This window comes from Crinia signifera, chromosome 3, assembly GCF_055691185.1.
Source record: "Crinia signifera chromosome 3, ASM5569118v1, whole genome shotgun sequence".
In the NCBI taxonomy this organism is placed as follows: domain Eukaryota; kingdom Metazoa; phylum Chordata; class Amphibia; order Anura; family Myobatrachidae; genus Crinia; species Crinia signifera.
The window spans coordinates 206,268,922-206,294,359 of NC_139219.1; the positions used below are offsets into that span (position 1 = coordinate 206,268,922).

The window sequence follows — 25,438 nt, forward strand, 5'->3', positions numbered from 1 at the left end:
CAATACACACAAATACATGTATACATGCATATATTATGATACAGTATCCGTATAATAAAACTTATTTTATAATACTTTGGGGGTTATTCTGGTTGATTCGCAAGGCAAGTCCACCAGACCCTGCCCGGCGAATAACACCCCCCCCCCCCCTCGCACCGTGGGTAATGGATGTTTTACATTAACATCCATTTGCAGTCCAGGGGGAACATTCCACATCTTATAAAGATGTCGAAGGTGCACACATATATAAGTGACTCTCAGGTCACTTAGATATACATACATGCTAAGCAGGAAGTGGGCAAGCAGCTGACGTCCGGGATGTCAGCTGCCCCCACCCCCACCAGTCGATTTGGGCGTTCCCATGGGGAAATCGCCGACCCACGGCCACAAGCCCCCATGCCCCCTGCCCGCAATCATGGGTGCGTGCACCCACCCTGTATCGGCACATGCACTCCATTGGTTTCCCGTACAAACTGTCCGTGAAGTAGACGGCATTAGGGAGAATGCTTAATTTTGGCTCTTGTTGGCAAAAGTGGATATACATGATGGCAAATTAAACTTTTTACTTACTTAAACAGGATTTGCCATGCAGTATGTGGGTAAACAAGTCACATAAATGTTGATCCTCATACTTAAGTCCAGCATCACATGTACATGGAGTTTGAAGCCTTGTTCCAAGAGTTCCAATAAATGCAGCGCGACATTCTTCACTTCCAGAGCAAGTCAGATCTTTTTTATTTAAAGCAAACAAACAGTCCCTGTTATTGTGACACCTGCTAGCATGTTCCCAGCATTTTGATTGATATGTTCGATATCTTTTTCTGTAGAGAAATAATAATTTTAGAGAAGTGCTAATTTTGCTTGATGATAGCTGTAATCAGATATATGCATTATCTGAGTTGTTCGCACACTTCAGTCAGCAGACGTTGTTTACAATACAAATGTTATAGCACTTCAGTATTTCATATTATTAGACATGTAGGGTGAAATATAATAGGGTGAGAGATTCATAAAGTGAGAGATTTGGTAAGAAGTTTTTTTAAGGCGCCTATTATATTATCATGATTGACATTTACCTTAACTTAGAACAAAAAGTACTTTGTGATCAGGTGTGCATAACACAAAAGCTGCTTATCAACTATTAAGGTGACATTCAAAAACCACCTGGTGTGAGCAATATACAAAAGGGTAGAAATAGATGAATTAGCGCTGATGTTGTTCCCATGGAAATAAAGTCAGTGTGATAAATCACAAATAAGTTCAAAATAATGTCACCAATGGGGTCCAAGATGAATGGGAATCCTAATTTAAACGGATCCTCAATAAAACACGTCCTCTCAGCAGTGGAGTATAATATGAAATGACACAAATAAGAAAGTATAGTGCATAACTTTTTAGACAGTGAGTTTTAATAAAAGATGTGCACTTACAATTTGAAGAACAAATAAAAGCATGGATTAAAATGATCGCTCAAAGCAAAGCTGCGGTCCAAAGGCAGGGTCCAAGGTGCAAAGTCTCACCAGGTCCGGTAACTGGCAAGGGCTGGATCCTTGGATAACCACAGAGCAAAGTCCTTGGGTGAAGTAATTAGGTAAAACACGCCAAATGCATTTTGGACCGACTACTGCTACTACCGCTACTGAGGAAGGACCAGTCGGTCCGAAATGCATTTGGCGTGTTTTACCTAATTACTTCACCTGGTCAAGAGCGCCTTCCCGCCAATTTTAAATTAATTCTGTCAAGCTGAATTAAGTGAAGGCCGAAAGGCCAGGAAGCAATTGAAAAGAGCAAGGGAGGGAGGGTGGGAATCCAGACTCAAAGAGGAAGCAGCATCATCTGACTCCCCTTTATATAACCCTGCCTAAGCTACCACCCATTTTCTACCTAATCTCGCTATCAATCACCTGAACTTCTATGGGTAACTGAACTGTTCACACAACTTTATTAAGACAATCATAAAATTCACAGGCTCTTAAATGCCCTCATGCCTATGCAGCCCTCGCCATACTATGTGCCGGGCGGTAGGCAGGAAGATTTTGAAAAGACTTGCCGGACGCTGATTGGCTGAATTCAGCCAATCAGCATCCGGCAAGTCTTTTCAAAGTCATCAGCGCTTCCCGCCGCCAGGCAAATAGTAGGAGATGGAGTGAATGTAAGCTGCCGCTACAGCGGCTACACTAGTCCCCGGAACCCCACTGACTATCCCCGGACCCCCGCTGGCTGTCCCCGGATCCCCGCTGCCTGTCCCTGGACCCGAACTGCCCGGACCTCACAGCGCCCCCCTCCAGCGCCCGGTGTGCGTGACCCCCCCAGCCCCCCCCCCCCTAGTTACGGCCCTGCCCTCGCTTAATCAAAGCGGCAATCATTTAGACTGCAAAATCAAACTGTTTTTTCATTGTAAATGATTGTCGCTTTAAAAAATGTCACCCTTAATGTCAGAAGCAGACATTCCCAGCCTTGGTCCCTAAGACATGCTAACAGTGCAGTTAGCTCCAGGGGAGCAGCAGCAGTAGATATTTAGTGGTTAGTATTTCTGGGGCAAAAAACTCACTTGGCAGGTATGCCATGCCCCAGAATAACCCCTCCACTGAAGGGGTTAATAATTGCAAAACTAAAATATACAAACTTTTATTAGTAAACAGTTGTTGAACTCTTAAAACCTCTTAAAATCTTGTATTTGAAAAGATAGATGCACTAAGGCATTACATATTAGGCCTCTACTTCTATAACTTCTCCATGGTTACATTTAAATGTGTTAAAGAACTATTTACTGTATCTCTAAATTGTTTTTAAAAATGTGTGTACTAACAGTTCAATAAGTAACATTTTCTAATATTCGTGATATATATATATATATATAATAGGTGATTCATCGCGCCCTATGGGTGCTCTTTACACCATTGTAAGGGCTCCCACATTTTTTGTAAATAATGCTTCGCCCATTGCAGTCCAGCTATTGCTATTAAATTACTTTGTACCACTGCACTTGTCATGGTGCTCAGGTGTGTCTGTCACACACACATGTAATGAATGGGCGGGCATTTAGCTTCGCACAGTGAGCACCCTGGCATGGTAGGAGCTGTGGCACAATGATACAGAGATTCTGAGGAACTACAAGTACCAGCTGGCTGCAGCAGGGAATCAGCTGCATGCTGGGTCTTGTGATACCCCAACAACTACTGTCAGCTTGTAAGTACCAGGGTGGGTTCTGGAGGCAGCCTGCTGCCCCCTGGCATGCCTGCTAGGCATGAGCTGCTCCCCTGATTTGGTAACTGCCCCTCGGCCCTGTACTCATTGCAGAACTGGAAGAGGGAGGTGGTGTCATGCATGCTGCTGCCACCTCACCCCCTCACACAGCTGCCGTGGAACCTCCTCCTGTGGCCTGGTCACTGGACTCCTGCTGCCCGGAGTTGGGGTGCTGTTGTTGCCTTCGGGCTCCTCCTGCTGCTGCTGTCCCTGGTTACCATGACAACTGCCGGGCAGCGAGGGGCTGCTGCTGCCACTACAATGGAATCTCCAGGCACAGAGCAGCCCGGCACCAGCTCCTGCACACCATCCTCTCTGAGGTGTTGGGCTGCCGGCAGGGAGAGGATGGCGGCAGCTGCTCTGGGATTTTGGGGATGAGGAGGACTCGGAAGTTCCTCCGTCCCCGCCCCCCCTCCCCAATTCCAGGCGGCATACGGTCGGTTTGTCGACCTAAAGATGGTCGACAGTCATTAGGTTGACACCACTAGGTCAACATACTGCAAGGTCGACATGGTCTAGGTAGATATGGGACAAGGTCGACAGGTCATTAGGTCAACACAAGCATTAGTTAGACATTGTGTAGGTGGATAGTCAAAATATCGACATGGGGTTTTTCTCTTTTTTTGCGCCAACATGTACCGATAGGCAGTATTTCATGCCCTACCATCCACTAGGGCGTGGTGGGAGAAAAAAATAGTGTGCTGACGTGGTGCACTTAATCCTGTGTCCATGTCGACGGTGTCCACATTTGGGTAAAAGAAAAGCAAAAAACCCCATGTCGACCTTTTGACTGTCGACCTAGACCATGTGACCTAATGCTTGTGTCGACCTAATAACCTGTCGACCTTGTCCCATGTCGACCTAGACCCATGTCAACCTAGACCCATGTCGACCCTGCAGTATGTCGACCTAGTGGCAGGACCGGTGACAGGGGGAGGTCTAGGGGTACAAGTGTGACGGGCCTGGTGATCTAAAGGGCCCCAGAACTTCCATGTACCAACTTGTACAGGTTCTGTCTGAAAGGGCCCCCTTGAGGCTGCCGCAGAATGGATATCTACAGTATTTCCGATCCTGCTGCACACCCCTCTGACAGCCGCACTGGGACACAAAGCAGTACTGGGACCTGGGACATGAGCTTTGACAAAAATAATCAATTGTACTCGCCTCTGCAGCTCGCAGGAGGCGAGATGCTGCCGTGGAATGCTGGCTTTGTGTAGGAGTCCCTGTGACTTTCTGACAAAATCCTTCTTAGATGGACAAAACCATGTTCACTGCAGGGGGGCAGATGTAAAATGTGCAGAGAGAATTAGATTTGGGTGAGTTCTTTTGTTTCTGTGCAGGGTAAATACTGGCTGCTTTATTTTTATACTGCAATATAGATCTCACTTTGAAGTAAAACCCCACCCAAATCTAATTATCTCTGCACAAGTTACATCTGCCCCCCTGCAGTGTACATGGTTTTGTCCATCTAAGAAGAATTTTGTCAGAAAGAGTGAACTAGAATAAGGCCCTGAGTGTGCTGTGGTCAGAGGAGGGGAACGTGCAGGACAGATCTTGTGTCCTGTACTCCGTGCCAACAGGGCCGGTGCAAGGCCCCAGGCGAGGGGGGGTGGGGCGCCCCGGTGCCTACGGGGGGGTACCTGCGGCACTATGTGATCTGGCGGCGGGGTCCCTGCAGTGAAAACTCGCCGCACGCTGATTGGCTGAATCTCAGCCAATCAGCATGCGGAATGTTTTCAAACCCAGCAGCACTTCCCGCGCCGCCGCCTGGCTGCCGGATAGCGTGCATCACTGCAGGGACCCTGCCGCCAGATCACACAGTGCCGCAGGTACCCGGCACGGACACCCCTGCAGCCTCCATGTGAGAGGCGAGGGGCGAAGTGCCGCCCTCCAGTGGCTGGCGCCCTAGGCAAATGCCTAGATTTGCCTAGTGGTGGCGCCGGCCCTGCATGACAGCCTCTCTGCACTCAAAGTAAGGCATAAATCTGACTGAACTTTGCTGGCTCCCCACTTCACTGGTGGGTAGTGGGAGCATGCTCCCTCGCTACTAATGTATGTGAGTTTACTATTTTATTTAACAAGTAAATGTGAACTCTTGGTGCTATATTATATTTTATATATATATATAAACAACACCAGAGACAATTGTATGACCCGACGTTTCAAGAGATCTCTTTGTACCTTGATGAAAAGGCCGGACGGCCTTGAAACGTCGGCTCATACAACTGCCTCTGGTGATGTTTTTTCCTCTGTGTGCTGCCGTCAGGACGACTATATATGTATTTACATAGATATATTTGTCTTCCTGTCCATTGAAGGAGTAAGTTATCTACTGAACTTCTGCAGTGCCAAGCTTGTGTCAGACACTCTTTGCCTATGGGCCTGATTCAGATGAGATGTAGTTTTGCAAATATTTTTCAGAAGCGCTGCTGCGATGTGTAGGCATTTCAGCATGCCGCTGACTCCCGCAGCTTCCAGATCCCCATTGTATTGATATTAGCAGCAGGAGCTACAGCCAACTCTGACTGACCTATGCTGGCTCCCCACTCCACTTGTGGGTAGTGCCCCCCAAAGCCTTAATAAAGCTCTGCGCCTGAACCTTACTAGCTGTGAGTGAGTGACCCCTGCGGCCCAGCTGTCAGGCTGTCTACTGTGTGCTGTCCGCCTTGGCTGAGTCTCACCCTGTGTGCCATATGTATGCAGCGAGCCACTGTCTACTATCTGCTGCCCGGCCATACCCACTGAATGCTACCATTTCTCTAGCTCCTCCTTACTGCGCACGTGTGTGGCACCCTGGGTTGTCTGTTCCGTGCTCAGCAGCAGCCAACAGGACAGACAGCGAAAGGGAGCCGTAGAAGTTTTGGTGAAGAACAATAGCTCAGTATATATATATATATATATATATATATATATATATATATATATATATACTGTATATTTTTTTCACTAACCTGCATAGTTCATTTTCAAGGCAACTAGAGACCACCTGAAGGCATGACTTGGGTGCACCTGTATGAACAGTGCATGATTTGCTATGGAGCACATCTCCAGCCCGTTGGCAGTCTTCATGAGATTGAGCACAATCACAAAATGCCATCATTTGAGAAACATTGAAAGGCATGGTTTCATAGAATGATCGTATTGTTCTTTGGCAGTCCTTCACGTTGCACACATTTCCAATAATAGTGCAAGCCTTCATAAGGGCTGCTAAGTGCCTGTTGCACACAGAATCCCCAAGGCAAAGTGTTGCAACTTCCAAGCAAGATATTGGACCTCCATATGCTATAGGGAAAAATCGTATATAACAGTTATATAAAATCCAAGTTCAAATTCTGAAATAATGAATGCCTGATATTATTTGAAATATGTAATAACCAGAAAGTACATATATTCTGTAATAATGTGTAGCTTTTTTTTTAACTATGCAAATAAAGTAAGCAAGACTGGTTTTAGAAGTGTCATTATGTAGACATCACATTTAGAAAAACAGTCATACAGTACACAAATCAACATTCACTCACACAATGTCAAAAGGAAGAAAAATGGTTGTAGTGACAACCAATTAGGCGCTTGTGATGGGGTGTGTTGTGAAGCGGCTACTAAGGAAGGGGGTGAGAATCCCTTCAACAAGGAAAAGGTACAGACAAAAATAGTAGCGCTAAACAGTATACATTTTTTTTTTAATTTAATAGGAGATAAAGATTGTGATTCATAAAAGCACAATAAAAGAACAATAAAGCACTGGTGCCTAAAAGAGCTACTGAATGTATCGGTCCATTCCTAGTACACCGCCAAATAGTTTTTGTGGAGATTCCGGATACAGTACAAGTCTGTTATCTCAAAGCATGCTGTATAGTTACCGCAGAGGAATGTCCAAATGAAGATTTTTAATCCTTATTGAGGAAAGCAAAAACTGCAGATGTCTTCAGATGGAGTGTTGTGGGATTTCCATATTGTTGCGGATAGATTTGTGAATTTGTTGACCTCGTTTTTAAAACGAGGCTTGACCCGCACACTGCAGATCGTGCATACCAAACTCTGATCACGTGACAGTGTTATATGATCACTTCCACCTTAGTGTGGCTACTTCCGCCTCATGTGATCCTTCTGACACAGACGATTGGATACGCTCCTTGTTGTTTATGTTACCAAGGTAACCCCCATCAGTCCACATCATAGTATTTTGACCAATGGAATCATAGTGACCTTTAACCTCCACAAAAAAAATGTAAAATGCAATTGTTTCTATTTTTTTCATGATATATTATTGTTCTTATATTATGTATCTTGCCTCCATGTTCATTCCTCCTCTGTTTTATGTATTATTTCATTTAATATCATGATTAACAAGCACAGGTGCACCCGGTTACCTATTAAGACCAAGGTATATAAACCCTGACTACAGGTATACCAGCATCCCTTTGATAAAGCTGTACCTTGCTACAGCGAAACGCGTCAGTTGTAAGGCACAATTGGCGACCTCTTTGCTACTCTCACCACTACCAGGTTGCAGACCAGCCACCACCGGAGGTCAACAAATTCACAAATCTATCTGCAACAATATGGAAATCCCACAACACTCCATCTGAAGACATCTGCAGTTTTTGCTTTCCTCAATAAGGATTAAAAATCTTCATTTGGACATTCCTCTGCGGTAACTATACAGCATGCTTTGAGTTAACAGACTTGTACTGTATCCGGAATCTCTACAAAAATTATTTGGCGGTGTACTAGGAATGGACCGATACATTCAGTAGCTCTATTAGGTGCCAGTGCTTTATTGTTCTTTTATTGTGCTTTTATGAATCACAATCTTTATGTCCTATTAAATTTAAAAAAAATGTATACTGTTTAGCGCTACTATTTTTGTCTGTACCTTTTCACTCACACAATGTACTGGTTTACTAATTGCATCCATTGTACTTGTTTGTGCAGGCATCGTGGCCGGCTCTACCATTACTAAGCTTTCAGCAGCTTCCTAGGGCACTAGGAGCTGGCGGCACCACCTAGTCTGCCTATCACAAAATTAAGGATGTCTATAAGGAAGACATCCTTGTTTTACTTATTGGTGGCATGTGTGAAAATTCAGTACTTGTGTATTATCACGGCGCCCAATTAGCATATGTACGGCATCGTAGGCAAATCGCATCACATCGCATGCGTGCTATGTGATCGAATGCAATGCAATGCGATTTTCCTATGTCATTTATTCACTGCTCTTTTTTTGTCCCGGGCGGTGCGATGCGATGCAATCGCATCGCACCGCAAAATCGCATGTGATCACATGCGATTTTATAGGGTGCAATGCCATTTACTTTACTATACACTTATATGAGATGCAATTAGATTGAGGCACCCCCCCCCCACTATCCACGCCAGCCCGAAGCGTGGCGAGTGGCGGCCGAATGCGTCCTCCCGACCTTTTCATAACCCCACTATCCACATCAGTGTGGAGCTGACGTTAAATAGTGTGGCAAGCGCAGCGAGCCATTGAGCCAGAAGCGTGGCGAGGGGACGCGGATTACGTTACATGTATTCTGCGTCCCCTTGCGGGGCTCGCTACGCTCGCCACGCTGCGGGTTCGGTGGCTCGCTGTGCTCACCACACTGTATAAGATCAACTCCACGCCGACGTGGATAGTGGGGGTAGGAAAAGGTCGGGAGGACGCGTTCCGCCACGCTTCGCGGTGGGGTGGATAGTGAGGTGGGGTGCCTCAATCTCATTGCATCTCATATAAGTGTATAGTAAAGTAAATGCATCGCACCCTATATATTTGCGGTGCGATGCGATGACATGCGATGTGATCGCACCGCCCGGGGGCAAAAAAGAGCAGTGAATAAATTACATAGGAAAATCGCATTGCATGCGATCGCACGCAAAAACCGCATGCGGTTTTCTTACGCAGAATTGCCTGCTAAGCAATTTGCTTAGTGGGTGCCGTAATAATACACAAGTACCGAAAATTCTAAGATGCCAACTCCACATTGGAAAGTGGGTTTGGCCAGAGGGCAGTAGATGAAAGTTTTGCCTACAGTGCTGAGAAACATTACCCGGCCCTGGTAGGCATATTAGCATACAATTTAAATATTTACTAATAAATAACATGACTATTCTGGGGTAGTGTCTAGCCATATGTTGTTTATCAGAAATCAACAAGACATTTGTTTTATTACACAGATGTCCTGCTCTAGGAATCAAATCTCATATTTATTGTATTACTCATAGAGGGAAATGCAATAATCTGCGACTTACAATCAATCACCTATAACACAGGTTCTCAAACTCTGTCAGCAGGACCCCACACATGCATGTATTGCAGGTCTCCTCACAGAATCACAAGGGAAATAATTAGATCCACCTTTGGAACTTTTAAAATGTGTCAATGAGTAATGAATGCACCTGTGCACCTGCCAGGTGACCTGAAAAACGTCGACTGCGTGGGGTGCCTTCTAAATGATTGCTACTTTAAAATATCTGACACACTTGTCAAGATCTTGCTGATACATCCAAGTCGCATGCGGCTACATTTCTCCCAGAATCAATTTCTCAGAATCTTCTTGGAGGGGCACCCAGAAATATGAAGCAAGATGGAAGCGCAGAATGATCAGAAGAGTGTACCTAAAACTCTCTGCTCAGATGACACCAGAAACTAATCAGATTTATAAATTTATAGCAGCCCACAGACATAAAAGTTTTTTATATAGACTGCCAGCATGATGTACTGTATGTTATAAAAAAAAAAAAAAAAACACACACCTACAGTAATTTTAAATGCTACTTTGGGTTAACATATGTTAAGCTATCTAAATTCATAACAAAATATATGAAATTAAAGCAATTGCAGTGTTATGATGATAGATGTAAATGGTATTATTTTGAAAAATATATTGACCATAGACAGGGCCGTAACTAGGGGGGGGCTGGGGGGTCACGCGCACCGGGCGCTGGAGGGGGGGGGGGGCGCTGTCAGGTCCAGGAGAGTGACAGCCAGCGGGGTTTCGGGGACTGATGTAGCCCGAGTCCCGCTGCTGTTAGCTAACCCGTCGCTTTTTCACTGCTGCTGCCGACGCCGTTAGTGCCCGTCTGTGCCTGTCGCGCACAGCATTACTGGGAGCTTGGGAGGGGACGTGATGACGCGGCAGCCGCCTCCTCGCCATTGGTTGGCGCAGCCGCGTCCCCTCCCACGCTCCCAGAGAAATGCTGTGCGTGGCAAACACAGACGGGCATTAACGGCGGCGGCGGCAGCAGTGAAAAAGTAAGCCTAATGCAAAGCTTATGTTATGATGTCTAGACCTCATCAATAGAGTGGCAGGGGGAGGCTGGATGTTTTACACGATGAGGGAACATTAAATCTCCCACCACCCGTCTCCACTCTGATTCTCCCTACTTGTTGCCTTTATACAGTGCAGCACAACTTCCTTTGGTAAAACATCTCCACCCATGAACCACCCACTCCACCCACTCATTAATAAGGAGCATCAAGGTGTGTGGCATATGTATAATGGGCATCATGTGTGTGACATATATGTTTAATGGAGCATCACGCTGTGGGGCATATGTATAATGGGCATCATGTGTGTGGCATAAGTTTAATGGAGCATCACGTTGTGTGTCATGTATAATGGGCATCACAGTGTGCGTCATATGTATAATGGGCATCACGGTGTGTGGCATATGTATAATGGAGCATCACGGTGTGTGTCATGTATAATGGGCATCACAGTGTGCGGCATATGTATAATGGGCATCACAGTGTGCGGCATATGTATAATGGGCATCACGGTGTGCAGCATATGTATAATGGGCATCACGGTGTGCGGCATATGTATAATGGAGCATCACGGTGCGGATCATATTTATAATGGGCATCACAGTATGCGGCATAGGTATATTGGGCATCACGGACTGCACTTTTGGGGTCATGTGTATCTGGCACTGCACTATTGTGGGCATATGTGTATCACACCTCCATTTTCTATGGCCGCACCCCATGTGGCTACAGCTCTTAGAGAGCTGACCATGCCCTCATAGCGGAAAAAATGGGGGATGTAGTCTCGCAGGAGTACCACGGTAGTAGGTGAATGCTCTAATTTTGGGCGCGTGCCTTCGGCACGCGCAGATGTCTCCTCTACTCTGCCTCCTCTCCTCTGCCTCCAGTGTTGGGAGGTATGTTTGTGACATATTGGACATTGCAGTGTGTGGCACATTGTGTATCATTCAGGGACAGTGTTCTATCCAGTGGCAGCAGCAATTAACCATTGCTTATAATGTGTACTGGGGGGGCATTACGGTTTGTGGTGTAATGTGCTCTGGGCATTACGGTGTGTGCTGGAATGTGTACTGGGCATTACGGTGTGTGCTGGAATGTGTACTGGGCATAACGGTGTGTGCTGTAATGTGTACTGGGCATTACGGTGTGTGCTATAATGTGAATTGATACTACTATGTGACCACACCACTTCTCCCCCCCCCCCAAAAAAAAAAACATGCCCTAAATTTTTAGCGCGCGCCTTCGGCGCGCACTGTCCCTGTTTTCAGGTTCATATAGTTTCTAGAGGGATCATTTATAAATATATATTTCATTTCAGAATACAGTGTAAAATAAATTTTTTTTTGGGGGGGGGGGCACTAAATGAATGTCTTGCCTCTGGCATCAGAAACCCTAGTTTCGGCCCTGCCATAGACATCGAATATTTAGTGGTTATGTGAATTTTTCATCATGTGGGATTTAAATTCATGTCTACTAAAGTAAATAGAAAATATAATTACGCAATTCTTATTCAGTGCCTCTTGTAGATGACCTGCTTAGCCTTAACATGCCACAGATTCTTGCCAATCATCTCTTTCTCAGGCATTAGTTTGACGTGTACCTTTGACATTTTGTTGAATATTTATCACATGGTCATGTCAACATTGTTTGCGGGATAGTGATCTACAAATGTATTTCAACAACATTCATGTATATTTGCTGTCTTAAATATTATTTAGGAAAAACAAAAACCTTACCTCTGTTCCTTAATGAGCTTGTTTCCCATTCTGAATTTACAGTCACTTGAGAGGAATCTAGAATAGAAAATATTGCAGTTAGTGCAGGCTTTTTGGTGATTAATTCAATTTTAAGTGTTTACGCCTTTTCAATTTTGGGGAAAAATTTAATAGGATGAAAGATTGAGAAAGTGAGAGATTTGGTAAGAAATCTCCAGTTTTTTTTAAAGCGACAATCATTTGCACAGCAAAAATGATTGCCGTTTTAAACAAACTGGAGATTTCTTACCAAATCTCTCACTTTCTAAATCTCTCATAAATTTCACCCTTTGTGTTATTTCAGTACAAAAAGTAAAGATTTAGCAACCATATTTAAATAAATGTCTGTTTTTGTTTATGGGGCATAAAAGCTAATGAGATATTGTGCAACAGTAATTAATGATAGAAGAAAATAAAATTTCTAGAATAGAATAGAATATATAAATTATATTGTTATCAATGTTTATGCATCAGCTCATTCAGTAACATAAAAACAATAGGGGCGGGGGTGTGTGCCTATATGTAAATAATAACTTAACATCGTGTGAGATAGAAATTAGCACAGGTACAGAGGAAGATTACATGGAGGCCGTATGGGCAGGGATAACCGACAATAATAAAAAAAACTAATAACATTTTAATAGAGGTATGCTATAAACCGCCAAACATAACGAAAGGGATGAGTCTCTTCTTTTAAACCAAATCAAACAATCATCAGATCAGGGTCAGGTATTAATTATGGGGATTTTAATGTACCTTATATTGATTGGAAAAAAAAACATGTAAAACAGCAAGAATCAGTGGGTTCCTAAGCTTACTTAAAGACCAGATTATCAAAAAAACGGTATGGCACTATTGGATTTGGTATTAACAAATAACATAGATCTAGTTTCAAACACAAAAGTAATTGAACATCTAGGAAACAGTGACCACAATATGGTTTCACTGGAAATCAACTTCAGTAAATTGCATCATAAAGGATCGGCAAAAATACTAAACTACAGAAAAGATCAAAAGATTCAGATTATTCTGGGAAGCCCTAAAAGGAATTGCGTGGGAAACGTTTTTTGAGGGGAAAAATGCTGAGGAAATGTGGGATACTATAAAAAATGTATTTGAATCATTAACTATTAAATACATTCCTAAAGTAAATAAGGGTAAATTCAATAAAAAAAAAAGCCACCATGGTTGGACAAAAAAGTTAGGTCAGCAATCAACAATAAAACAAGAGCATTTCAATTCTATAAAAAAATCACTTAAATGAGGAGGCATTCACCAAATACAAAGAATCAAACAAAATTTGCAAAGGGGTAATCAAAGTAGCTAAAAGGGATTATGAAGAGTGCATTACCACTGAAAGCAAAACTAACCCCAAGAAGTTTTTCAAATACATAAATAGTAAACGTATATTTAAAGAGAACATAGGCCCACTAACTGATATCACTGGAATTTTTTTTTACAGAAGATAAGGGAAAAGCAAAACTGTTAAATGAGGTCTTCTCATCAGTGTTTACTAAGGGAGAGCAGACTGTGGAATGCAAACGTACCACAAATGATGATGGGATGAACAAGTCGGATCTCAATATTGATTTCTCGACCGAGGAAATAATATTGAGGCTCAGCAAAATCAAAATATGTAAATCACCAGGGCCAGATGGGATTCATCCTAGGGTACTAATGGAATTAAGGGAGGAACTACAGTAGCTACCCATCTACATTATATATTTGATAATTCACTATCATCAGGAAAGGTACCAAAAGACTGGAGAATAGCAGAGGTAGTGCCAATATTCAAAAAAGGAAAAAAGGAGGATCCCGCTAATTACAGACCTGTTAGTTTAACATCAATAGTGGGTAAACTATTTGAAGGATTTTTAAGAGATGGTATCCAGGAATATTTAGACCTTCATAGTTTACTCAGTAATAATCAGCATGGGTTAGTGAAAAATCGTTCATGCCAAACTAATCTACAGTACTTGGTTTCTATGAAGAGGTTCGCAAAAACCTTGATAATGGAAACGCTGTAGATGTGATTTTCCAAGATTTTGCTAAAGCCTTCGACACAGTACCACACAAGAGGTTGATAAATAAAATGGAGCACTTGGGATTAGGGGCAAATATCTGTAGATGGGTAGAAAACTGGCTGTGTAATAGAGAACAAAGAGTGGTTGTGAACAGTGCCGTATCAAATATGATACCAGTACTAAGTAGAGTGCCACAGGGTTCGGTTCTAGGGCCCATTCTATTTAACATTTTTATTAACAATATTGGGATTGGGTTACTCAGCAATGTATCCATCTTTGCGGACGATACAAAACTGAGTAGAGTTATTAAATCACCAGAAGATGTCACCACACGTCAAAATGATCTTGACAATCCAGATGTGTGGGCAAAAAAGTGGAATATGAGGTTTAATGTGGATAAATATAAGGTCATGCACCTTGGGAGACATAACCAGTGTGCTAGTTATAACCTAAGCGGGGAGGAATTGGTTATTCAGTACTCGAAAAGGATCTAGGAGTCCAAATAGACAACAAACTGGGCCAACAAAATTTTAGCATGTATTGAAAGGGGCATGGAAACTAGGGACTCAAAAGTAATTATACCTTTGTGCAAAACATTGGTTAGACCTCACCTTGAATATGGAGTACAATTCTGGGCCCCACACTATAAAAAGGACATCAATCCAAAGAAGAGCAACAAAGATTATTAGGGGAATAGAGAATTTAAGCTAGGAAATATTAAACAATTTGGGACTATTTACACTAGAGAAGAGATGTTGAAGGGGGGATATGCTCAACATGTACAAATATATCAGGGGCCAATATAAGGAACTGTCAAACATCCTTTTTTCTGTTAGAAAGGAATCTAGGACGCGACGGTAGAAGTTTACATTAGAAGAAAAAAAAGATTTTGTTCATCTAGAACAGGCCTGGCCAACCTGTGGCTCTCCAGATGTTGTCAAACTACAAATCCCATCATGCCTTGCCACAGTTTTGCTATAAGGGATTGTTAACACTGTGGCAAGGCATGCTGGGATTTGTAGTTTCACAACATCTAGAGAGCCACAGGTTGGCCTGTCCTGATCTAGAAGAAAAAGTTTCTTTACTGTCAGAGCAGTCAAACTTTGGAACTCTCTTCCTGGAGAAGTGGTGTCGGCAGACACTATAAATACATTTAAAATAAGGTTGGATAAACATTTATTGGTAAAAACATCCATGGGTACAAATAATAAACATAATCTGTCTTTGAAATATCAGAACATACTATACAACAAGGGATAAGCTACAGTACTATAAACCTAGGTTGAACTAGATGGACGCAAGTCTTTATTCAGCCTTACCTACAGTACTATGTAACTACTGTATGTAACTATGTAATAAGCAGGGGTTAAAGTGAGGGGAAATGGGGTGGACCTGAGTTCTGCCACCTCTAATGGTGAGGTGGAACATTTTAACCTCACAGAAAAGCATTCTAGTTTGCAGGGGGGGTGTCAAAAACCCTACCCCTCACCCTGTCTCTGCCTAATTGGGGGTAGAGGAGGTTAGTAATTAGGTGGAATAGAGAAATGAGTTCCCCCACCTCTGCATAACCACTTTAAGCCCTGGTAATAAGACTTGTTCAGCTGGCGGGCAGTCAGCATTTATGGGCTTGCTAGGCAGAAAATATACGCTGCCTAGCTAGCCAACCTGAATTAGGCCCAATATTTTTATCTTGCATCAATGTATGCTTCTTTTTACATTGGGTAACACTATGTTTTTTTGTAATGTCCTCACATAAGAAAAGACTCATTCAGATGTGGATGGAGTGTAGAAACTAGATATAGCTCTCTATGGTAATGCAGTAGGAGGTATCTATTACAAGTCTATGCCTCCTGCTGCAGTATTGATTGAAGCTGCTTGCTATGGTGCAGGCATCAGATCACTGCTACATCATTGGACAAGGTGCAGCATGGGGCGCAAGTTGCCTGTCGCAGAGGATAGTAAATCTCCATGCAATGGTAAAGATCCTGTGGGGTACAGTATATATACTAAAGGTTATTTTTGTTTTTAGTCCACTTTTAGGTGATTTTGAGTTGATTGGGTGTCAGGGCCGTCTTAACAGCAATGTGGGCCCCTGGCCAAAGCAATGCACTGGGGCCCTTACCCATTCTCCTCTCGTAGGGGTGGGGGATGCTATCAGCAGCAGCTTTGATGTCCCACGGGTGGCAGGGGGTGCTCTATCTTCCACTCAACATGTAGGACCTGGAGCAGTAACTTCTGCTAATTATTCCTTTACTGCACAGGGAGTGGTAGGGAGAACACTAACGTTTGGAAAGGGGCACTGAGCTGAATGAAGGGTCCCTTGTAAATGACTTCCAGGGAGGTAGGGGGTGTTTATACTCAGGGGAGGGTTGGATAATGGAGTGGGCTTAATATTTGTCATTTTCCGGTGGAAGGGCAGCTTGTTTGACTGCAGATATCGCCATTATCTGGAAATAGATTTCTTAGCCTTCAATAGTATAAAAACCTAGAGTCCCAACTTTCAGGAGGTGCTGGGGACTTGGGGATCAGAGATCAGGACTGAGCCAGAGCAATCCACTGACAAAAATGTAAAACTGTACACCAGATGTTTGGAGCTGGAGCAGGGACCGGCTACTGGAAGGCTGATATCTCTGGTTCTGGGCATGATAGAGACAAGCCGCTAGTATCCACAGAAAGGGAAGAGTCCCAGATTTTGGAATATACTCTCAGAAAAACTCTAAGTCAGAGAAAACCTGAGAAATATGACTGGGAATTGCAATTAACAGGTCTGATGTGGACTGCTGCTTTCAAGTTAGATATCTCCAGTTTCCCGGGGCCGATTTTCTAAATTCTGGTATCCCTGGAAAAAGGGGATCCTCAGCTAGCAGCATAGGGCCCTAATACACCTGGGGCCCCTGGGTAAGTGTCCATTAAGCCCATATGAAAAGACAACCCTGTTGGGTGGTGCATTTGACAATCATTTATTTACTTGAGCCAAAAATCCCTGCAAATTTACTTCACACACAAATAGAACTACAAATAGACCATAGATACTTTAACATAAACATCAATAGGAACAGCTCATTTACTAACAGTTGATTTCTATTGAAAATGGTTGATTTTTGGTTGTATTTTCATACAACCAAAATCAACCATTTTCAATAGAACCATCATAAACAGTTCTATGTTATTCCTTTTGTTATGTGAAATTGTCTGAAATTTCAATATGATGGAAAAACATGGGAGATAAGCATGTAGGGCACTCTGGCTGCATAAATAATGGCTTAAAATTGCAAAGCAATTGTGGATATGCTAATTAACCTAGGGATAAAATGGTTTGTGTGTAATACAGTGCATGTGACTTGTTTTAGCCAGCAGGAATGCTTTTGGAGAAGTTTGTTGATTTTTAGTCCAGTTTTATTTGATTGGATTTTGAGTCAATTTTTGGGTCTATTGTAAAACTTTAAGTAAAAACCAATGCACCATCGACAGCAGAATGGAAAAAATCGACTCTTAGTAAATTCATTATTTGGAATTTCCCTTTACAACTTATGTGAATTTATTCAAATATCCAATACAATCAAGTCTCTAACTTATAGCAAGTCTTTTAAAACACAAACGGAGTCTTAAGCCCCATACACACGGGGAGATATATTGCTCAGCAATATATTGCTAGCAATATATTGCTGAGCAATATATTGCTCAGTTTCTCCTTTTCATCAGTGACCAGAGATGGTCACTGATGAAAGGGAAACTCTGCCGGCAGTGCCGCAGAGGTAATCAGCTGGTCGCAGGAGCAAGCTCCTGCAACCAGCGATTAGAACGGGGCTGAAAACGGGAGCGCGCACCCAGCGATTTATCGCCGGGGCACACTCCCATCACTGGCAATATGGTCGTCAGCGACCATATTTCCAGCAATTTCAGCCCCTATCATCCCCATGTGTACACAGCTTTAGATAGCACTGGAAGTGATAGGAAAAGACTTCCAAAGATGACCCAAATGAAGAGCGTCTCTCTCTGTGCTGCAGTTCATGAATGGATAGTTGAAAGAGCACAGCTTATCTGATCATTTCAGACATGGTTACTCCTTCCATATTGTGGTTTTAACACATTTTGGATAGACTTCTATTCGTACTGGTTTCCTAGCACGGCGCCCATCGCATACCATAGCATACCGTATTTAGTGGCGATCTTCCCGTAAAATTAACAAGAGTGCTTGTACAATGAAAAATCCCAATTTTTAATTGTACAAGCACCCTGATGGGTGCTTACAATGTTAAATGCACCCCCATTGTCAATGCCACCCCCACTATCAACGCCAACCTGAAGAGTGGCGAGTGCAGCGAGCCCGTGAGGGGCGGCAGTACGTGACCTCCAACCCTTTCATATCCTCACTATCCACGTCGGCGTGGAGTTGATTTTAGATAGTGTGGTGAGCGCAGCGAGCCACCGAACCCGAAGCGTGGCGAGTGCAGTGAGCCGTGCAAGGGGACGCGGAATAGGAGCCTGAAGCGTGGCGAGCAGACGCGGAATACATGTAAAGTAATCCCTGTCCCCCCACGGGGCACGGTGGCTCGCTACGCTCGCCACACTATCTAATATCAACTCCACGCTGACATGGATAGTGGGGGTATGAAAAGGTCATAGGACGCGTACCGCCGCCGCTCGCCACGCTTCGGATTGACGTTGATAGTGGGGGTGGCGTTCACAATGGAGGTGCATTTAACATTGTAAGCACCCATCAGGGTGCTTGTACAATTAAAAATCGAATCGCATTGCATGTATCGCATGCCGCTATGTTGCATGCAATGCGATAAGATGCACTTTGATCAAACTCGGGGGCGCCGTGCTTGGAAAGAAGTACCTTCTATTCTTTTACAAGATCTCAAAAAAGGATAGAAGACTATCCAAACTGTGTTGAGTAGTAAAGCATTGGACTGATTTTTAGGAGACTAATGCGGGCATCTTTAACACACTTGGACACTACTTCTGATAACCTTCAATGTCTCAAGCCAAATAAGTGGAGTCTTTTGTTCCCCCATTTCTTTTAGAGCTCATGCTTATGGTTGTATATCTTCAGCAGGTTCCCAAAAGGTTCCTAAGTATACCAATGTGTGCTTCATGATTTTGTGACAGTGCTAGTTGTAACCTCTACCAATCTGTTGCATTCACTCCTTATTCTCCTCCCTTTTATGGGGGTTGGTATTTCCCCAAGTTTCTGTTTCCTATGACTACGTCAGCACCCCCATAATTGATTCCCTCTGTCTCTACTCCCTTTTTGGTAGTGTGCCCAGCTGGGTGCCCCATGATTTAGCTTTTAGATGTGGATTGTGTTACCGGTTGATTGTTGAGAGGGTTTGATTGATTGATTGATTGATTGTCTGGGGAAGCAGTCTACATTTATTGGAGATTTTTCTTCTCTGATTCATCTGTCAAATATTCTGATAGACCTGCCAAAATTGCTAAGATTATTGAATGATACCCACCAGTGCCCAGATGGAAAACAATATTATAGGTATGAAAAACACACTTTTTCCCCAACACCCTTGATGATACCAGTAATAAGATATAAATCATATATGGTAACAGAATTCAGAGATCTTGGTTTCATATTGTAACCCGTTTCCCGATCTAGGGGATAACAATATTACATCACAGCAGGCATTACATTATTTGGTTCAGAATATTTTTTTTCCTGTTTTACTCCTCTAAAGCATCTTATGGAGAGGTGCGTCTTATAGAGTGAAAAATACGGTAATTTGAAGTAGGGACTGTAACCTGTGTGTCATCTTTTCATTTTTCATTTATCCTAAATATGCATGACATACTGTAATTATGTATTAATTTGATAAAATACTGTATACTTCTCTTTTTTCTATTACTTATTACTTACATGAATCATAAATGTCTGCAACACTGGAATCCCTTTTTCCTGTGTATGTGGACGTTTGTCTTTCCTTTGCATGTTGTAAACAAGTATTATTATAAATGCTGTTCCAAACTTTTAGACATTTTCTTTTTGTTGAGTTTATACATACACAGTTTCCCATTACAGTCTTTCTCAATTCGCTCCAAACTGTCAAGCAACTTTGTACTGCATCATTGGCAATGCACACTTGTGGGTGACTGCACTGACTTTTAAAGTTTTCATATAAAGAAAAACAATTATGGTTTTCTTCACATAATTGTTTTGCTAAAATGCAGTCATTTGCCTTTCCTGGTGATGAAGCATCAATTATTTTTGAATGGTGCATGAAGCCTTTATGAATAATGGAGCTTTCTTGGAGCACGGTTCCTCCAGGGACAACATGTTCTGTATACAAAAAGAAAGTTATGGGTTACATATTATATGAAACATGTGAAACTTTATGCTGATATACACCTTACAGTGTAACAAGGTGATTATTTAAATAGGTTGCATTAAGACCATGTGTGGGCAAAAAGTCAGAGACAAACGCAGGATTTTCGTGATGGGGTTTCTGCCCATACTCTCATCAAAAAATGCATTATCGTAATTCTGAAATTATATCACAGCATGTTGCCTAATATAAATATATATAAAGACTCTCAGACAGCAAGGTCCGGGGCTAACGTTTTGGTTTTAATAAACCATTTTCAAGCTCAAATATTACAAGCAAACAAACTTACCTAAAGGGAGATCGATATAATGCTAAAAGAAAATTGAATGCAGAGGATATTCTTTTCCCGCGCTGATTCAGGCTAAACAGAAAGTCCTAGCGATACCAAGGGCCTGTACCCTCATTCCCAAGGTTAAAGTATCTAACGATGAAATCATTCCTTTTGTGCAACAGTACAATTCATCAAGCAATGAACTGGTTAAAATGACCCAAAAAATTTGGCCCATGATCCCCGCAGATCCGGAACTTAAAATGTTTGCTCATTGTAAAATCATGCCCAGTTTTAAAAGATCCAGAAACCTCAGAGATTGTCTGTTTCATAATGATATTTCTAAATGTACCAGCAAAAATGAACCCAAGTTCCTCACAAAAAAACAGGATGCTGCAAGTGCATTAATTGCACGACATGTAGCTTTCTCGAGACGGGTGACAATTTCCTCCATCCCCATACTGGTGTCAAGATTCCCATTCGGCATGTACTCACATGTAGCACTACATATGTGGTCTACATTATCAGATGCCGTCTGGTCTACTCTATGTGGGAAAGACCACACGGACAAGGAGCGCATGGCTGGGCATCAATCAAATATAAGACAATCCTTGGAAGGCAGAGTGGATATGGTCAGGGCCGCCACTAGTATTCTTGAGGGCCCAGGACTGACCTTCAGCCCAGGCCCCCAGCGGCAACCCCCCCCCTTGCGCGCGCCGGCACCCCCCATTGCTATTACTTACCAGCGGCAGCGGCAGGCGGCAGCGCAGCAATTCATCTCACTCTGGTGGTCGAGACTCGGGGCTCGGATCATCACTCACTGCACAGTGCAGCCTGCAGAGCGCCGAGCCCCTCTGTATCCTAGGCTCGGCGCTCTGCAGACTGCACTGTGTATTGTGTGTGCCTTGCTGCCGGCACCGGGTGGGGGAATGCATTGTGCGGGTGCGGGGGGTGGTACCGTGCCACTGTGATCAGCTGCCCGGGCCCCTCCAGAGGCCGGGCCCAGGATAGCTGTACCCCTGGCACCCCCCTGTCGGCTGCCCTGGATATGGTGGAACAACCGGTTCCCCGATACTTCAGAGAATACAAACACAATCTCGCTTCGCTGCATTACAAAATTATTGACCACGTCCCTAAAAACCTACGTGGAGGTAATAGAGATAGGAAATTACTGCAGTTAGAATCCAGATGGATTTCTCGCCTGAACACGATTGCACCCCAAGGGTTAAATGAAGCTTGTAGTTTTTCATGCTTCCTTGATGTTTCTTTGGTTGCCAGTATATTGCAATGCAATGCAATGATTAATGCTGTTTTGCTATTATTGATGGTCAAATATCTTTAAAGTTTGGCCGTATCATGCGCCCTTTTTTTGATTATGTATAATAATACCAGGGGGACCTTTGCGCGCCGTAGCCACGAGGCAAACAGGGGGCATGGCCTCATGGGAAGGAGGCGTGGCATCACAAAAAGGGGTGTGGTATTACACTTTAGACCACTCTATACACAGTAATGCCAATTACACATTTTAGCAAACTCCGTAATACCCATTACACATAAAGCCACACGCCGTAATGCCAATTACACATAAGGCCACACACCATAGTGCCCATTACACATTGTGCCACACATCATGATGCCCATTACATATTATATAACAAACCGTAATGCCCATTACATATTTGCCACATAAGTGCTGCTTACCTACGTGCTCATTGCTAGGGGGGTTCATTGCTTGATGGCACCATAGTACCCATTACACATGATGCCGCACACCATAGTACCCATTACACATGATGCCGCACACCATAGTACCCATTACACATGATGCCGCGCACCATAGTACCCATTACACATGATGCTGCACACATAATGCCCCTTACACATGATGCTGCACACATAATGCCCCTTACACATGATGCTGCACACCGTAATGCCCCTTACACATTAAGCACACATTATGCGTAATGCCCCCACATACCGCCACTTGTAGCGTCCCTTAAGCAATGCCCCCAAAAGTGCCACTTACTGTAAATTTTTATATGAGTCTTCGCTGCTGCAGCTGCTTCTATGGGGAGAGGAGCAGAGCGCAGCGCAGAGCACGCTCCCACTCCCCTCCTGGTGTCCCCTCTAGCCGAGTGGACATTTGAAATATTGTGCGCGCTGTTGTTGTGCGTGATGTCGGGGGAGCACGCCGGGCGCCGGCACCACATGATTAAAGGGGGGGCGGGCTGAGGTGAAAGCGGGGAGAAGAATTGGAGCGGAAGCTGCAGGGTTGACAGTCATTGACAGCTGGGCAGAGATCAGGGGGCTGCCCGGCTGTATTCAGAGCACTGCAGGTCACGGTTATTTGAAATAATACCCTTTCACAACAGAAAATGCAGGTATTTACCCGGGAATATGGTCCCAGGATCATGCAGGGACATTCCCAGGCTGACCCCTTATACACCAGCCTAGTCCCTGCATTTTCTGGTGTGAGGGGGAGAGACGACCACTCCCCTACCCACCTTTCACCAACCAGCTATATCTTCGGAACCAACTGACCCATTTACATGAGACCAGTATCATATTGAAGAACTTTTGAGTTGGCTTCGAATGATTTTGGTCCCGTGAAACTGGGCTGTTTGGTTCCAGAGAAATCTGCCCTCAAAGAACATAAACAGTCATGAAATTACATTTAAGAAATGAAAAAAAAAACGGTTTAACCTCAATATCCCTGGAACCAATTAACCCATATGGATCCAGCCTGGTATCAGATTGAAGGCCCAGCGATTTGGGTTCGACTGAGATTAACCTTGAGCTTCAGTGATGCCGAAGGGGGAACTGGCAGCCGTTGAACTGGGTGGGGGTCGGAATTAGTGGGTCCCATGTTATCCTACAGGGAAAACGTTCCAGCTTTGCCTGGCAGTATACAGACACACAGTCTACACACACACATGCACAGTATACATACACACAGATGATGCCCGCCCATTTCTGTCCCAGCGTGCATGCATATGTAAGTGATTGAAAGACACTTTTATAGCCCAGCACTTGATGTGAGTGTTACCCGCAGCATGCGAATGGATGTTTAGCATAAACATGGGCCGCCCCCCCCCCCCCTTCCTCGCAGCGTGTGTCCCCACGCACAGGAAAAAAATATATATTTTTTTTAATAATTCATAATTATAAATACTTAGAAACATAGAAACATAGAATTTGTTGGCAGATAAGAACCACTTGGCCCATCTAGTCTGCCCCTTTTTTTAAACATGTTACCTCAAACCATATTTGATCCTTATTTTTTTGTAAGGATATCAATATGCTTATACCAAGTATGTTTAAATTGTACTACTGTATTTGCGTCTACCACCTCTGATGGGAGGCTATTCCACTTATCTACTACTCTTTCTGTGAAGTAATTCTTTCTCACATTTCCCCCGAATCTTCCTCCCTCTAGTTTCAGTGCATGTCCTCGTGTTCTGCTGCTCCTCTTCCTGTGAAGAATGTCTCCCACCTGTACCTTGTTAAAGCCCTTGATATATTTGAAAGTTTCTATCATGTCCCCCCTTTCCCTTCTCTGCTCTAAAGTATACATATTAAGATCTTTTAGTCTTTCCTGGTACATTTTGTGATGTAGGCCTTCTTTTAGAAGCATTGGTGCTCACCTCTCTTTATTGGTTACATTATCGCAGGATATTCCTGATAAAGAATCAGGTCAGATTACAGCATTTAAAAGTCGCTGTATTTACAGAATACACTTTACTCACTATCACAAGGTCATTGGTTGCACTACTAAATGTATTTTCTCTTATTTCAGAGCTCTGGCAATCCTGCAAACTCAATAACCTTCTTTGTGTTATTGGAGAACAATGAGATATGATTTTTTTTTTTTCTATTGCAAAGTGCTCTGTCAACATCATAGTCAAAGAAAACAGCTGTGCCGGGGCATCTGCAGAGGCTATTGCAACTGAACGTAGCATATACAGTAAAAGGGAGCAGCAATGTGTGATAATTATTCATCTTTATTTACTTCTCAGAAACAAATCAATGGTCCCAGTATCGTGTGACAAAAACTTTTGTTTAACTATTGTTCCACAATGCTGCTCATGAGATTATTCTTTATAAATAAATAAACAAACAATTTACAAATACAGTAAATGACAAAGTAATTTTTAAATGTTTAACCCCTTCACTGTGGAACCTATGTGGAATCTTTTTGGTTTGGACACAATCAATTACCAGTAATTATTTATGCATTACCTACGCATACTGTACCCTACTGCTAAAGTTGAAACGCTTTAGGAATATTGTACCTGTACTCCTCCATGTACAGCTCATATATATTTTTTAGATTGTACATGTGTATTTTTACCATTTTTGTGTCACTGAGGATTTAAATTCTCATTTTTTTACCCTATTCGGTTCTTTAATTAAGGACGTATATGTTCCTATGAAAATTTGGTTTATAGTACCACTTTATGCTAAGGTTGCAGTCTTAAAATTGTATACACTGTACTGCATTTTCTTTTTCTTTTTTATTCACTGCATTTTCTTAATGT

General features: G+C 43.1%; 1 protein-coding gene across 1 annotated transcript in view; it reads right to left on the reverse strand.

The window, feature by feature from the left end:
- Positions 1-25,438, reverse strand: part of GFRAL (GDNF family receptor alpha like) — a 55,611-nt gene that overhangs the window by 12,940 nt on the left and 17,233 nt on the right. Inside the window, exons 4-7 of the mRNA XM_083174966.1 lie at positions 20,167-20,586; positions 12,253-12,309; positions 6,198-6,528; positions 571-821 (exon numbers count right to left, since the gene is read on the reverse strand). Of these exons, the coding sequence (XP_083031092.1) occupies positions 571-821; positions 6,198-6,528; positions 12,253-12,309; positions 20,167-20,586 (1,059 nt within the window). The remainder of the gene's footprint in view (positions 1-570; positions 822-6,197; positions 6,529-12,252; positions 12,310-20,166; positions 20,587-25,438) is intronic.